The sequence below is a fragment of the Osmerus eperlanus genome, chromosome 9, assembly GCF_963692335.1.
Source record: "Osmerus eperlanus chromosome 9, fOsmEpe2.1, whole genome shotgun sequence".
In the NCBI taxonomy this organism is placed as follows: Eukaryota; Metazoa; Chordata; class Actinopteri; order Osmeriformes; family Osmeridae; genus Osmerus; species Osmerus eperlanus.
In genome coordinates, this window is record NC_085026.1 from 13,766,849 (window position 1) to 13,779,670 (window position 12,822).

The 12,822-nt window shown below is 43.6% G+C and overlaps 3 protein-coding genes across 3 annotated transcripts; 2 read left to right on the forward strand and 1 right to left on the reverse strand.

The window, feature by feature from the left end:
* The first annotated feature begins 30 nt into the window (after nt 1-30).
* On the forward strand, nt 31-6,471 carry heatr4 (HEAT repeat containing 4). The gene is made up of 19 exons (XM_062469553.1): nt 31-368; nt 626-1,109; nt 1,221-1,418; nt 1,606-1,689; nt 1,855-2,042; nt 2,144-2,299; nt 2,597-2,800; nt 3,110-3,253; nt 3,379-3,555; nt 3,658-3,818; nt 3,966-4,070; nt 4,208-4,326; nt 4,524-4,704; nt 4,782-4,851; nt 4,950-5,139; nt 5,442-5,520; nt 5,655-5,808; nt 5,913-5,947; nt 6,168-6,471. Exons 2-19 carry the CDS (start codon nt 652-654, stop codon nt 6,288-6,290), a joined length of 2,826 nt encoding a protein of 941 aa, XP_062325537.1. The 5' UTR covers nt 31-368; nt 626-651; the 3' UTR covers nt 6,291-6,471.
* On the reverse strand, nt 6,032-8,379 carry haus2 (HAUS augmin like complex subunit 2). The gene is made up of 7 exons (XM_062470259.1): nt 8,150-8,379; nt 7,884-8,023; nt 7,615-7,710; nt 7,426-7,495; nt 7,179-7,311; nt 6,851-6,959; nt 6,032-6,685 (listed from the first exon to the last, which is right to left on the reverse strand). The coding sequence occupies exons 2-7, from the start codon at nt 7,971-7,973 to the stop codon at nt 6,569-6,571; spliced, it is 615 nt and encodes a 204-aa protein (XP_062326243.1). The 5' UTR covers nt 7,974-8,023; nt 8,150-8,379; the 3' UTR covers nt 6,032-6,568.
* Nucleotides 8,278-12,798, forward strand: lrrc57 (leucine rich repeat containing 57). Its single transcript, XM_062470258.1, has 6 exons — nt 8,278-8,624; nt 8,968-9,221; nt 9,382-9,517; nt 9,738-10,006; nt 10,204-10,389; nt 10,977-12,798. The coding sequence occupies exons 2-6, from the start codon at nt 9,138-9,140 to the stop codon at nt 11,016-11,018; spliced, it is 717 nt and encodes a 238-aa protein (XP_062326242.1). The 5' UTR covers nt 8,278-8,624; nt 8,968-9,137; the 3' UTR covers nt 11,019-12,798.
* Nucleotides 12,799-12,822: the final 24 nt, after the last annotated feature.

Here is a 12,822-nt window from a genome sequence, read left to right on the forward strand (position 1 = left end):
CCTCTCTCTTTTTGCATCGTTGCATGCACGACCCAACTGTACGCATAGAACTGCAGTGACCGCACAGGTGATTGACTCCTTGGCTCGTGGGGTGAGTATGGTAGCTTAAACTGCGAATTATGTGTCACGGTCTTCAACTTCCTCTTAGGCGATAAATTGCAATTCATATAACATGTTCGTTGTTGTTTCCGATAGTGTAGCAAGCCTACATTCGTAACTAGGAAAAAAAGATTCCTTCACTGGTGGTGGCTACAAGTGCTTTACTACGTTTATTTGTTGTCATGGCAACCACATCGTCAACATCGTAGCTTTGCAGGTGGTTCTTCCTTGCTCACATGAACAAATACGATGCACAATATAATTTTAAAGTAAGTGTGATTTCTGATTTCTGAAAATCAATGTGATGTATCAAAGAAGATATAGCAAAGTTTTTTGTGAACTTTAAACTTACACTTCCTGATGAAAAATGATTTATTGATCCACATGAAACAAAGTGCATTTCGATCTGTTTACTTATAATTAATCAATAAATAATATCTGATGCAAATAGGATGGTATTGGTGATACATCAAGTACAAGTATAAATTATATTTTATTTTTGTTGAATGACTTCTGCACAAAGCAGAAGAATAACTAGATAAAGCGGATGTGATGAAGCGCACCAAGACTAAAGGGCGCTGCCTCCAGGAGCTGCAAAGCGAGCGTCTTTACAAACAGCACCTCCACAACGCCACCTGTGGCCTCACCTTCTCCAGGGAGGTCATTAAGGAGCTGGCAGCTGAGACCATTCCCTACAGCCAGACTGACTTCCATTGGCTCTTCAGCCCCTCTGGGCCCCTGGCTCCCGCCACCAGGGTGAAGACCCAAGCGAGAAGGGCTGTTTCCATCTCTCTTGGCATTACAGAGGAAAAGGCTGTCCCTGGTCCTCGCTCTCCACTCCCACTCATACCAATGTCCCAGACCACTCCACTCACAGCCAAGGTGTCCTTTACTCTGCCTACCCATCAGCAGGGAGGGATGTTGGACTCCTTTAAGAGGACAGGGTTGCGAGGAATCTCCAATGTCTACAACTGTCTTAAGGAGGCATCTACAGGAGGCAATGAGGACAGGTCTGGTATTCTTTTCATTTAGGTTCATGGCAAGGTTTTCACATAGCCCTCATATAGTATCACTGTTTTTAATTTGCAGCCACTTCTAAACAAAGGTAAAAATTCACACAGATCCAAGAGCTGCCACTGGGACGAGTTTGTTCTGAAGAAACTGACCAAGACCACAGCCCAGTGGATTGTTTGTCAGCAGATTCCCAACCAATGTCAGAACAAGACTAAACTGCAGAGCCTGCTGAGGACCCAGTACGGATCGGCCAGTGCCACTGATCTTGTCAAAGATGACCCCATGAGTGAGAAAGACTTCAGCGGGTAAGAATCCTCCAGGTCCCTCAAAAAATGGCCAACTACACCAGCATCTGGAACAATTCTTGGTGTATGGCCATTTACAATAACCTTAGAAAGGTATTCCCTTGAGAAAGACACTCGTCCAGCGATGACACATTTGCACTGTAACATCAAGATGCAGGAAGTCCAATAGTGTGATCTTGGTCTGCAGGTACCAGGAGCACAGTACACAGGCTGAGAGGCAGCAGTTTCTGCCAATCAGCCGCGCAGAGATCCCTTTACCAGTCTACTACAGGCAAGCAGGATAGACTCTCATAGACTCTGTACTACTGAGTCTCTTATGATTATGACAACATACAAATAAGCAAATAAATAACTGATACTAAATAATTATTTTGAGTATATTAGGTGCATTATCCTGATTCTACATATTATAATATAGCGTCACTTACTCCTCCAGGGTCCAGGGCTACTCTGTGTCCCCAGCCTATGCCAATGAGCCTGGTAGTCTGAACCAGACTGCCACTACAGTGGCGGTCAAACACATTGAGACCCCCTTGCCCCCCCGTCTGCAAGACAGCCTTAACCCCCGTGCTGGAAGCCATGTGCTACACACAGAGAACAACTTTGAGCTGGAACTCTTCTCTGGTAGATAACGTACCCATGAGTCTTGTCTACTGTTCATAGTGACACCTTAATCTCTGCATCGATTTTCCTCATCATCTTGTATACACCTTACATGGTTTCAGGTATAGCTAAGCAAGTCCATCAGCGTGATCCACGAAACCATGACCGCATTATCATGGACAATAACTCGGAGTACCAGAAGAATCTACAGGAGCTGTTCCCCTGCACTCCTGAAAAATGGACCAAGCCCTCAGCAGACACACAAACTGATTCGAAAGGTAAGGAGGCTAGAAAAGCCAGGATAAAAAACAAGGTGTAGTCAAGGGGCGGTCCTAAACAGCTGTATTTCCTGCTGTGTATACAAGAAGATCTAATAGTAGTAGTCGTAGTGTTAGGTACTTATTTGATTCCCATGGGGAGATTATGCAGGTACTGTGGTCAACAGTCAATACCAGTGAATACCATGAACCACAGGTTAGCATGAACCAGCAAACTGTGTAGAACAGTTTTGAAAGGTGAAACCCAGAACGGTTTAATTTTCCTAGTTTTTTACACATTCAGATATCTCCCAACAGTGATGTATATGGTGGAGAAGGGCATGCGACGCTGGGTGGGCCTTCCTACATCAGCTGACTACACTGCAGAGATGGGCCTTCAGCCTCCAGACTACAGCGGGCAGTACACAGAGGAGTCAAGAGAGCGGCCAATCTACCAACCCATGCCAGAGCTCTCTTCCCTGCGCTATGCTGTGGAGGAGTGGAAGAGTGCCTGGAAAATCAGTGGGCCTTTTTCTGCTTAGTTGCTAGATGATAAGGCTACCTATTAAGTCCTGTAAAAAGAGGCCTCTGCTTAAGTGGAATTCTCAACCGAAGTGGAAGCACTTTGCTCCATCAAATGACCTTCATATCAGGCTTTTAAAAGGTCTGGGCTAGCAGTGTTTTTATCTGTAGATTAAGGACGGTATTATGTTGAGCTCAGGAGTCACCATCAAACTTTTATTTCTCATTCATCATTCATATGTTCAAGGACAGTAGTAAACTTTCAGGAAATGAATTGTCACATTTACAGGAGCTATGGGTTTATTCCAGAGACCCCATGGCAGAGTGTGACCATTGAGGGTCTGGAACGGGCGCTGACAGACCTGCACTGCAACATCAGGCTGGCAGCCATCGTCTCTTGTGCCTCTGGAGCTGTCAACAGGCCCAGGGTGGAGCCGACGCCCATAGATGCAGGTCAGCTGACACTCCCAACACTGACTGTGGGTTGGCCCACCTGCAGCCTACATCAGGGAGCACAGAGCATGTGAAAGACTTGATGATGAAGATGTTTGTTTATGAATGTGTGTGCGTGTATCTAGGCCTGTATGGCCGCTTACAGGACATCCAGCCCATTCCCCAGAGTCTCCAGCCTCTGCTACTCCAGGCGCTAGATGACCCGGACAGGAGAGTTCAGCTTGCGGCCGCTGTGTGCCAGTACGCCCTGGGCAATGCCAATTCCCATGCTCAGGAGATCCTCCGCAACACTATCCATCAAGGTACACCCGCTGGACCTCACTTCAAGTTTTGCGTAGGGGAAGTTGAGACTATCTTTGGCATCCCTGTGAACTGTGTGGTGTTGGTGTGTGCAGACTCTACAGGGATGGGAGCGGACAGCTGGGTAGCGGCCCAGTGTCTGGCTATGGATCGAGAACACAGTAGGCCTGTCATCCAGAGACTCCTGTCTCAGCTCTTCCAGAGAGAGTCCCACTCTAACAAGGAGCAGGCTGCCTCCCTGTTGGCCTCCATCAGCAGCAAGACTGTGAGTACACAGCTTTCCATCATACAGTGAAACTGACACCCTCCAGTTGTATTTCATCAAAAGTGCAACGTGTTTAATCTTCTCAGAGCTGCTTTGAAAGTTTACTCTAGAAAGCTTGTGTTGGCGTCATGTCATCCATCCATCTAGACTCTGGTGCGCTCCCTTCTGGCTGAGGAGTTGAACTGTGCCAACTGGAAAACCAGGTTCCTGGCCTGCACCACCATATCCAAGCTAAAAGGCCCAATCAATAAGGTAATCGATAATGACACCCAATTAAGTTATTATTATAATGAAACATTTATATTTGGTTCTGTGCTTCATTTCAGATGTCACAAATACAACATAAATACTGTATATCTGTGTTAACTCATGTGATGTTCCTTTTGTAGGATCTGACTAACAAGTTGATCTACCTGATGTGGAATGATTGGAATGGTAAAGTTCGCCAGACTGCTGCCCATGCTCTGGGGAAGCTTGGCATGGGACGAGAGGTTCACAATGAGCTCAGGTACCTAGCTACGGTACTATCATGGAATAATATAACCCTTCTCCGACTCTGAATTCCTGTTTGTATTGCTCCTATAAGTAATATATAAGTCATTTCATCCTGTCCTATTTTCTCACATTGGTTAGTTGGTCCTGTGATAATGTACTTGTGTTTCTATTAGTCAGCCCCTTGCTGTCTCCTGGCCTGTCTTGTCCCAGAGTGAAGCTGGAGGACGGTCCGGCCTCTTGGAAGGTGGAGGCCCTGGTCCTGGTTGGCACACTGCAGATCATGACGGTCAAGCTGCTTCCAATCTTCCTCTGCTGCCTCCAAGACGACTTTGTAGTTGTGCGCAAACAGGCCTGTCTGACCGCAGCTGCCTTAATGATGAAGGATGAGATGGTAACTGTGAACTGTGAAGTCACGGTTGAAGAGAAACACAAGGACGTTTTTAAAGGGTCTTTACTTTTGCGTCACAGGTTTTTAATCAGTTGATTCAAATGATGGAGAACGACCCAGCATGGGAGGTCAAAGTGGTTGCCATTAAAGGTAAGCACTGTCAATATTAGGTGTCCTTGGCCACTACAAACAAGCTATTCTGCCACCTTCCTTTGGTACACCTGGCCCTATTTGAGTGTGTGTGCTAGCTCTAGGGATGATCGGCTGCCTTACCCCAGCACTGAATAAACTGCTGCTGTGGGCCCTACACTACGAAGAGGAGCCCAGAGTACGCATTGCTGCATGTGAGGTCCTGAAGGTCTTGAAGGTGAAGAGCCCTGAGCTGCAGCACCTCCTCCAGGAACGTTTCGTTCTAGAGCCTCATCCAAAGGTCCATAGGTGAGACTGTTTCTCTCAAAGGGTAGGTTCAGTTCAGCGGTTAGAGCATTATTTTTTTATTTTTTTACTGCAAATCAAGTGGGTTGCAGGTTCAAAGTTCCCTCTTCACGTCGCTTTGGATGAAACTCTCTGCTATAAATGAATACATTATTTATTATTGTACAAAGGTCCCTGTCTCACACTGAAACTTGGTTTCTGCGTAGATATTAGCAGACTAAATGGGTGGAAGATGTAGAAAATGTCTGCCATGTTTAGAACTTTAACAATGGAGAATGTTTTTCGGCACCTTCCTTTACTCAAAGGCATATTGAGGGACTTCTAAAACAAAATGGCTACAGCCTGGAGGGAGACAAAGGCATGTTCCACAAGATCAAAAACCAGGTACATTTTTACATCAGTCCTTATAACCTCAGCTTGTGTTCCTTACAGAGTGCCTACATACAACTCAGCCCACTGCATCTCTGACTCTGTGGGGTACAAGGGTATAAATAAAGATTTGTTAAATGGTTCTTCAGGTCAACAAGCTGTCCAGCAAAAGCATAATCATCGACAAGTTGCTGCTGATGGAGGAACTAGAGAACATGCACCAGCAGCACAGAGGGCTTGTGGGTAACCACAGCCAGCCAGACGCACGCCTGATGTCCCAGCTGCTGCAGGAGCACTACAGGGGTCAGTCTCTTTACCACACAAACAATAACAACTATCTGCCCTCAGACTGTCTGAACATCTCAGCATTTGAAAGGACTAAGAAAATCTGTCTCTTATAACTCCAGGTGGGAATTACTCCTCCAACACCTCAAACTCTCAGGTACTCTAATCTCTGCCCATGCTAAACAATGATACTGATAAAGCACATTCAGTACATCTATATGTATTATCCATTTATTAACTCATATTTGTCAAAGAGAACATGGCAATCAACAGTTATAGAAAAGCAATGGCACTTATTGACAGGCAATGCATTGTACCAAATATATTTACAAATATTTCAGTTACAGGAAACATAACACACGTCTTAATCCTGACAGGGTTCTCTTGAGTGCAGCCCTGTCCCAGAATCCTCCTTACCTGTCAATCAACAAAATCTTGCTACATCATGTGACATGTCACCACAAGAGAAAGGAGGAGATAACATCCAATATAACTCATGAAGTATATGTACTTTGTTATTGTATTTGTAAATAATATAAGAACTGTCAATTTCTTACATAAAATAATGTGCAATATAATTGAGTTCTAGAACTTCTAGGTATAAACTGATTAGAACATTGTTTTCAAGGCAAACATGACCCCATTACATATTTTGGAAACACGTTGACAACGAATGACCATCAGGCACATAATACTTTCTCATGCAAACACACCCATTATGAGGGAGTGAAGAGGTTTGACTGGAGCCTTACAGCAGGCTGTGTGCGTGGCTGTGTGGTCAGGTGGCGCTGTTGTCACTGATGAAGCTGCTGTGGTGGGTCCTCCATTGGAGGATCTGTTTTGAAAGCTTCTCTACCTCCGCTACCTGGGCCAAGAGTTGGGCTAAACCATTGTTCTATAGAGGGAAGGGGGGGGGGGGAGAAATGGTAAGGCAGGAGAGATGAAAGTAAAGAGGAGAAGTGTGTAAAAGGTTTGAAAAAGTAAACAATAAGTAACATTTTTGCAAATCGATAATAACAGAATTTAGGGGTCTCAACTGAAGGGCTTTGCAAATACTCACCAGTTTGTTCATGGAGTCATCGACAGTGGGAATGGTCCGCACAATGTTCATGCTCGTCTCAAGATTCCCAATGAAGTCCACCACCATCTTGATGACTTCCACAACGTACCTATGAAGAAAGTTTAGCACAGTCAAGGATAAGGGATATGAAAATATAAACCTACTATACTTCATATGAAATTGTTTTGTCACTGTTGATAACAATTTACCAATTGTAAACCAATAAACAGTTGAGGGCAGGAAGGAGAACTATCTGTCTGTAAGTGCGTGGCAGAGGAGAGGGGCATTAAGGAGGGAGACAGAAAGGAGTGTGAATAATCTATAGAACCTGTGGAGGTCAGCCTCTACAGGTAGGTTGGTTTGACAGAGTGGCTTCATCAGTCTCTGCCGCAGACTGGCCTGCTCCCTCAGCACATCCTGCAGGTGGCTGGTGAACTCCTGCAGGGCAGAGAACCTCTGGCCTGGACAATACACACCAAGTCATTAGAGGCATTCTAGTAGGATAACAAGGACTGCACCCCACACACTCACAAACTCATAGCAATATGCAACAGGGCTTCTTCTAGTGAACTTACTCAGGTAAAATTTGTGAGTGACATCTGCACTTTCCTTCTCCAACTTCAATAACTCTGTCTCTAGATTCACCTGAACCAAACAGATATCAACATACATAAGGTTTGGGCTTCATACAACAACTACGAAGACAGGGGGCTATTTCCACTGCACCTGACAAGGCCACAGACTATGCATACTGATGAGTTTACTTTGTCAAGCTCTCGTTCCATTGAGATGAGCTGTTCAGCCTCTTGGAGATGTGTGGAGAATACATGGGGTTCCTTGGGGACAGTGTCCAGGTCAGCCTAAGAGGATGGGGATTGTTCTCAGTTGTAAGTCACCGCAGAACCCCTACTTTTGCATGTGACTGTGAAGTATTTGTTTCGGTAAGACATGACATAGTTCAGTTCGTTCTTGATAAAGGCAACATTCGGAACAACAATAGGAACAATAGGAAGCGATCACACGTCAGGCTTACCTGGGACAGGACGCCTGTGGCGACACATCTGGACAACACACTTGCAACAGGTGTCACCCAGTACGGGGTTAGCTCCCACGCCGGATTCATTCGATAGCAACTTTTACAGTTGTTGTTGTTGGAACAATGTCTGCTTCAGACTTGATTGAAAAAAATGCAGTATAAGAGGGGGCACATCATGAGAAATACATCTTAATAAATAGGTGTAGCTATAAAAAAATACAAAAAATCACACAAAGTTGGTGAAATCGTTTCATAAATCTTACCTGTAAATTAATTACTTTGTTGTTCAAATGTACCCCGCCTCAAAGAAAATATGTTCTTCGTTGGAAAGTGTTATTTTGCTTCCGGGTTTTTTAGTCACGATGTTTGATTACCCCCATCTAGTGGTAAAACATTTTTTAACTTGAAGATTCATCGTTTTTGGTCAACCCAGAGCCATCACGTTGCACAGATTAAAGTAGAATTGGTAAACCGCCGGGCTGCTACGTAGAACTAAATAGCAAATTCCTCGTACTGTATGTGTAGAGCTAAACCTACTTATCGACAAACCTGATTTTGATCGAGAAGAAACCGCCAGTCTGTGGCATGCGCATTGGGGTCGCAAGCTAGATAGCAAGCAAGTCTCGGTCTAAACAGGATTAAGTGAAAACTAGTAGGTGTGGTAACCGGATAGGAGTTTAATCGGGAAACCATTTGGAAGTGTTGGACGGAAAAAACAACCGCGTGTCAAACTGTGACGTAAGTAAACAAACACATTTCAAATGGACTGGCTAGCTAACCTATAGGTAGCTACTTGTTAGTTTGTGCCACAACTGAACACTGCTACAATACTGGGCTAGTTAGCACACTAGCTAACGTTACATCTAACGTTATCTAAACTATCGTCTAAGATTTCATATAATGCATTAAGTCGCAAGTAACTGTTGGTTGTTTAATCTCTCTAGTGTAGAACTAGATTAATGTTACTCTGTAAAAAGGAGTTAGTTACGTGTACTGTTGCTAAGTTATGCTGAGTTATTGCTTGTTTTTGATGACAACGCCCACCGCTACAATAATATATCTATGCACTCCATTCTTGCAGGGTGACTAAACATCTGCATCATTTAGTAACAGAAGAAACTAGTCACGACAATACAGCAGCACGAGAAGCTACATCCACTAGCTAGACTTCCAGGTCTTGGTCGCTAGCTGTGTGTGGCTGGCAGGTTACAGTTGCATCTTACTTGGCTCCTGTCAGCAGCTGTGTTATAAATGGGGAACAGTGCTCTTAAGTCTCACCTGGAGACCTCACAGAAGACGGGGGTCTTTCAGCTGACTGGAAAGGGTCTCCCTGAGGTAAATCGTGTCACATTGACACGTCAATGGGCGTGTCAATGTGACCAAGCTTAAACTAAGCTGACAGATGTTGATAGACTCTGCGTAACACTAATGATAAAATACACTGCTTCTGTTAAAGTCTTGTCGATGTTTTCAACCTTTCAGCTTTGTGTTTCAGTTCCCTGAGGAGCTCCAAAGACTGACTGGTAACCTGCGGACTGTGGATTTGTCCAACAACAAGATAGAGGTGCTTCCGGCTTCCATAGGGAACTTTCTACATATGAAGAGTTTGACTCTTAACTGTAACAAACTCAGTAAGTGGTTGTTCCGGATCTTCTCTGTCTAATATATCACTTTACAACGTCAGCCTCAGTCAGATGTATGGGAAATGGTTCATAATGGACAATGTATTATTAGTGTTAGAGCTTCATTGAATAGATTATGTCCATTTCCTGCATTATTGATGTACATCCCTCTCTTAACATGTTTACATGCGTACTACATCACTTTCACATTTGTACTTGTGTGTTTAAGCGAGTCTCCCCTGTGAGATAAGCAAGCTGAAAAAGTTGGAGACACTGCTGTTGAATGGTAACCAACTCCAGCAACTGCCAGCCACCATGGGACAGCTCAAGGCCCTACGGACCCTTAGCCTGGCAGGGAACAAGTTCAGGGAGTTCCCCCCTGGCCTGGGCACCCTCCGACACCTGGACCTGCTGGACCTGTCCAAGAACCACATCCAGGCCGTGCCCCCCGAGGTCTCTGCTCTGCAGACAATAGAGATCAACTTGAACCAGAACCAGGTATCATTTCCAGTTTGGTGAAGTGGCATGTAGGCTATTATAGCCAAGGCAACTCCTCAAGACAACTCTTCTGTAGTTGTAACCCAAAATACTAAGAAACTGCCATGGTATCAAACACAAGGCATCTTAATGAAATAGATTTACCGTAAAGCTAGCACTCACACAGTAAAAGCCAAATCCTTGGTTTTATCCCCCAGATCTCGTTGTTGTCTGGGGAGGTATCCAGGTGTCCCAGACTAAAGGTGCTGCGCCTCGAGGAGAACTGCCTGGAACTTTGCTCCATTCCTACCTCCATCTTGACGGACTCTCAGGTCTCCCTACTGTCTGTGGAGGGCAACCTGTTTGAGGTGAAGGATATGAGGGACTTGGAGGGTTACGAGAAGGTAAGGAAGACGTAGGTTCTGTGCATGTGAGGGATGTGTCGCCAAATTACCTGTTCAAGGTGAGAGGAAGGAACAGAGGGAGAAGCAAGTGACACTGAGGGAATTTCTGCCTTTATCGCTTTGTTTGGAAGCAAAGATTATCCACTGCTTATAAAACGGGCATTATGTCATACTTTTTAACCTTTCACCATAATAATTTGTTCTTTTTTTTCCTGGGTGAAATTTGTCAACCGTCTTTGAATAAATACAGTTTCACCAGAGAGGGGGGCTAGACAATAATGGGATTTCAACTCTTGCTAGGAGGATCAACTGTGAAAGTACAGGCTTAAACAGTTCCTATATTCCTTACCAGTCATAATCCTAATCTAATCATTAGTTAAATTTAGCCAGTAAACTCTCAGAATAGCCAAAGAAATATAACAACTCATAATTCACTCAAGGAGCTTATCTCTTTGTCTTGGCTGTACCTCAGGTGGCTTTATACCTCCACAACATGCAATTCATGCGTTCAACTTCTCAACTCACTGCTGATTATCACATTTTATTGCTCCAGCCTTTGATGTGTTTCACTGCTACTTACTCAACAGTATATGGAGCGTTTCACCGCCACCAAGAAGAAGTTTGCCTGAAGAAGATTCGTAGACTAGAGCACTCCCTGAAGTCAATCTTTAAAACTACTAGCTACTAGCTCTCAACCACCCACTCTCGAAGTGGGTGGGTGTGGCTTTACGACAACAGCAGCTTCTGCAGCATCAGAGCACAGTGAAGGAGGATGGCGATGGAGGGACAGACTAACAGATGGATAGACGGACGAACATGCGGACAGCAGGTTACTGGTCTATGTCTGGTTGGATATAAACACCGGCATCAGATCAGTAATGGAGGTTACCAGTATGTCAACAACACATCCCAGGGACAGCACACTGATTTAGGATGCCCACAGATACTACATTTAATCATACTAAATTATCTTCAAATAAATGTTTGTCTGTTTATGAACAAAATGCACATTGTACTTTGAAGCATGACAGTGGGTAGTGATGTTCCATTTAAAGTGGCATGTCATTGTCAAAACACTGGTATATTATGGTTTCTAATCTATCTAACAAGCACCATGACTGTAGAAGGAAAGTCCCTATTGTTCAGTATTATATTGAGGAGATTATAATGGATGTGTTTTGCTTGTCAGTGACACTAAACCTATGCAGTTGCCCAGAATTAAGCAAGTTATGTGAAGACTAAGAAGCGTGTACATGACCAGGATGAGTTGATGTGAGAGACAATATATAATTGAAGTTTTTGTACAGACGAGGACTGTCTCCACTTGGCCAGTAATGTTGTTTATTATCCGTTACCCTACTGAAATAAGTAAAAACACAGGAGAGCTGTAGTACTATAGGTAACTGGTAATCGTTTTCTGATCAACATGTAGTGGATGAAAGTATAGATGACACTGTTTGTGAGAGGCTTGGCTTGAAATGAAGGAAATGACTTCCCACAAAAAGGTTCATAGCACAAAGATCATCACCAGATAAAGATCCGTCTTTGTGCTATCAATCTTTTTTTGAACCTTTGAAACACTTTGGACTCAGGCCTTCAGTCTGTTTTGCACGCCCACCTTCTCACTACATATAGTTTCTATTTTAATCTATGAATATTTTAGCATATTTCTATTCAGTTGTTTTAAGGAGTGGTACATGTTTCCACCTGCTCCTTTCCCAATATGAACGCGCCTTTTCTTGTGCTGAATCTTGTACTAAATATTTATTTTCGCCCACAACCTCTTAAATGGATTGTTATTGTTTTTAAATCATATTTGCTGATCAGTTGTGTTGTTTCTGTGAAAGGAGGAGTAGTCAGCCGTCTATAACTAATACAGGTATTGTATGGATGTAGGTTACTACAGTTGTCTTTCTTTAAATTGCTAGTGTGGCAAGCTGCTAGCCTTATGTGCTGGGTACAGCTTCACACTGAAACCGTTCCATCGTTTACGGTCAGTGAGAATACTATTCATCAAGATTATCCTACCACGGTTACTCCACAACTTAAAGTCTAAGGGAATCATTTAGAAGAACAAACTTTTTAGATAATTAATGTAGCATAGAATGCCTATCTAGAAAGCGAACTCGACATTGTTGTCATTAAATGTGTTACTTTAACAGTTTAGTTTCTCTCGAAGACTCATTAGCCTATATAGCCCTGTACTTCATAACAACCCTTGAACGCGTTTAGAATGTTTAAGTTGTCCCATACGTGTTTCTGTACAATGGAGTCTTGCTTTGTAGCTTTGGTGAACATTTTACATCGCATTCGCTGATTAGTTTATTCAACTGGACTGTTGAACTTGTATAATCACCACGTGACCTCGTTTTATCTCATTACATTCTCGTATTAAATAGGCTATATCTACGACACTTTGAGTACGATTATTTA

Excerpts from the sequence above, each read along its gene's own strand:
- heatr4 (XM_062469553.1), top strand. The coding sequence starts at position 652 with ATGAAGCGCACCAAGACTAAAGGGCGCTGCCTCCAGGAGCTGCAAAGC. Across the intron at positions 1,110-1,220 it reads ACAGGAGGCAATGAGGACAG|ATCCAAGAGCTGCCACTGGG; the intron begins GTCTGGTATTCT and ends AAATTCACACAG. Across the intron at positions 4,705-4,781 it reads TAATGATGAAGGATGAGATG|GTTTTTAATCAGTTGATTCA; the intron begins GTAACTGTGAAC and ends TTTGCGTCACAG.
- haus2 (XM_062470259.1), bottom strand. The coding sequence starts at position 7,973 with ATGAATCCGGCGTGGGAGCTAACCCCGTACTGGGTGACACCTGTTGCA. Across the intron at positions 7,711-7,883 it reads CCACAGGCGTCCTGTCCCAG|GCTGACCTGGACACTGTCCC; the intron begins GTAAGCCTGACG and ends CCATCCTCTTAG. Across the intron at positions 6,960-7,178 it reads GTAGAGGCTGACCTCCACAG|GTACGTTGTGGAAGTCATCA; the intron begins GTTCTATAGATT and ends CTTTCTTCATAG.
- lrrc57 (XM_062470258.1), top strand. The coding sequence starts at position 9,138 with ATGGGGAACAGTGCTCTTAAGTCTCACCTGGAGACCTCACAGAAGACG. Across the intron at positions 9,222-9,381 it reads CTGGAAAGGGTCTCCCTGAG|TTCCCTGAGGAGCTCCAAAG; the intron begins GTAAATCGTGTC and ends TTTGTGTTTCAG. Across the intron at positions 10,007-10,203 it reads TCAACTTGAACCAGAACCAG|ATCTCGTTGTTGTCTGGGGA; the intron begins GTATCATTTCCA and ends TTTATCCCCCAG.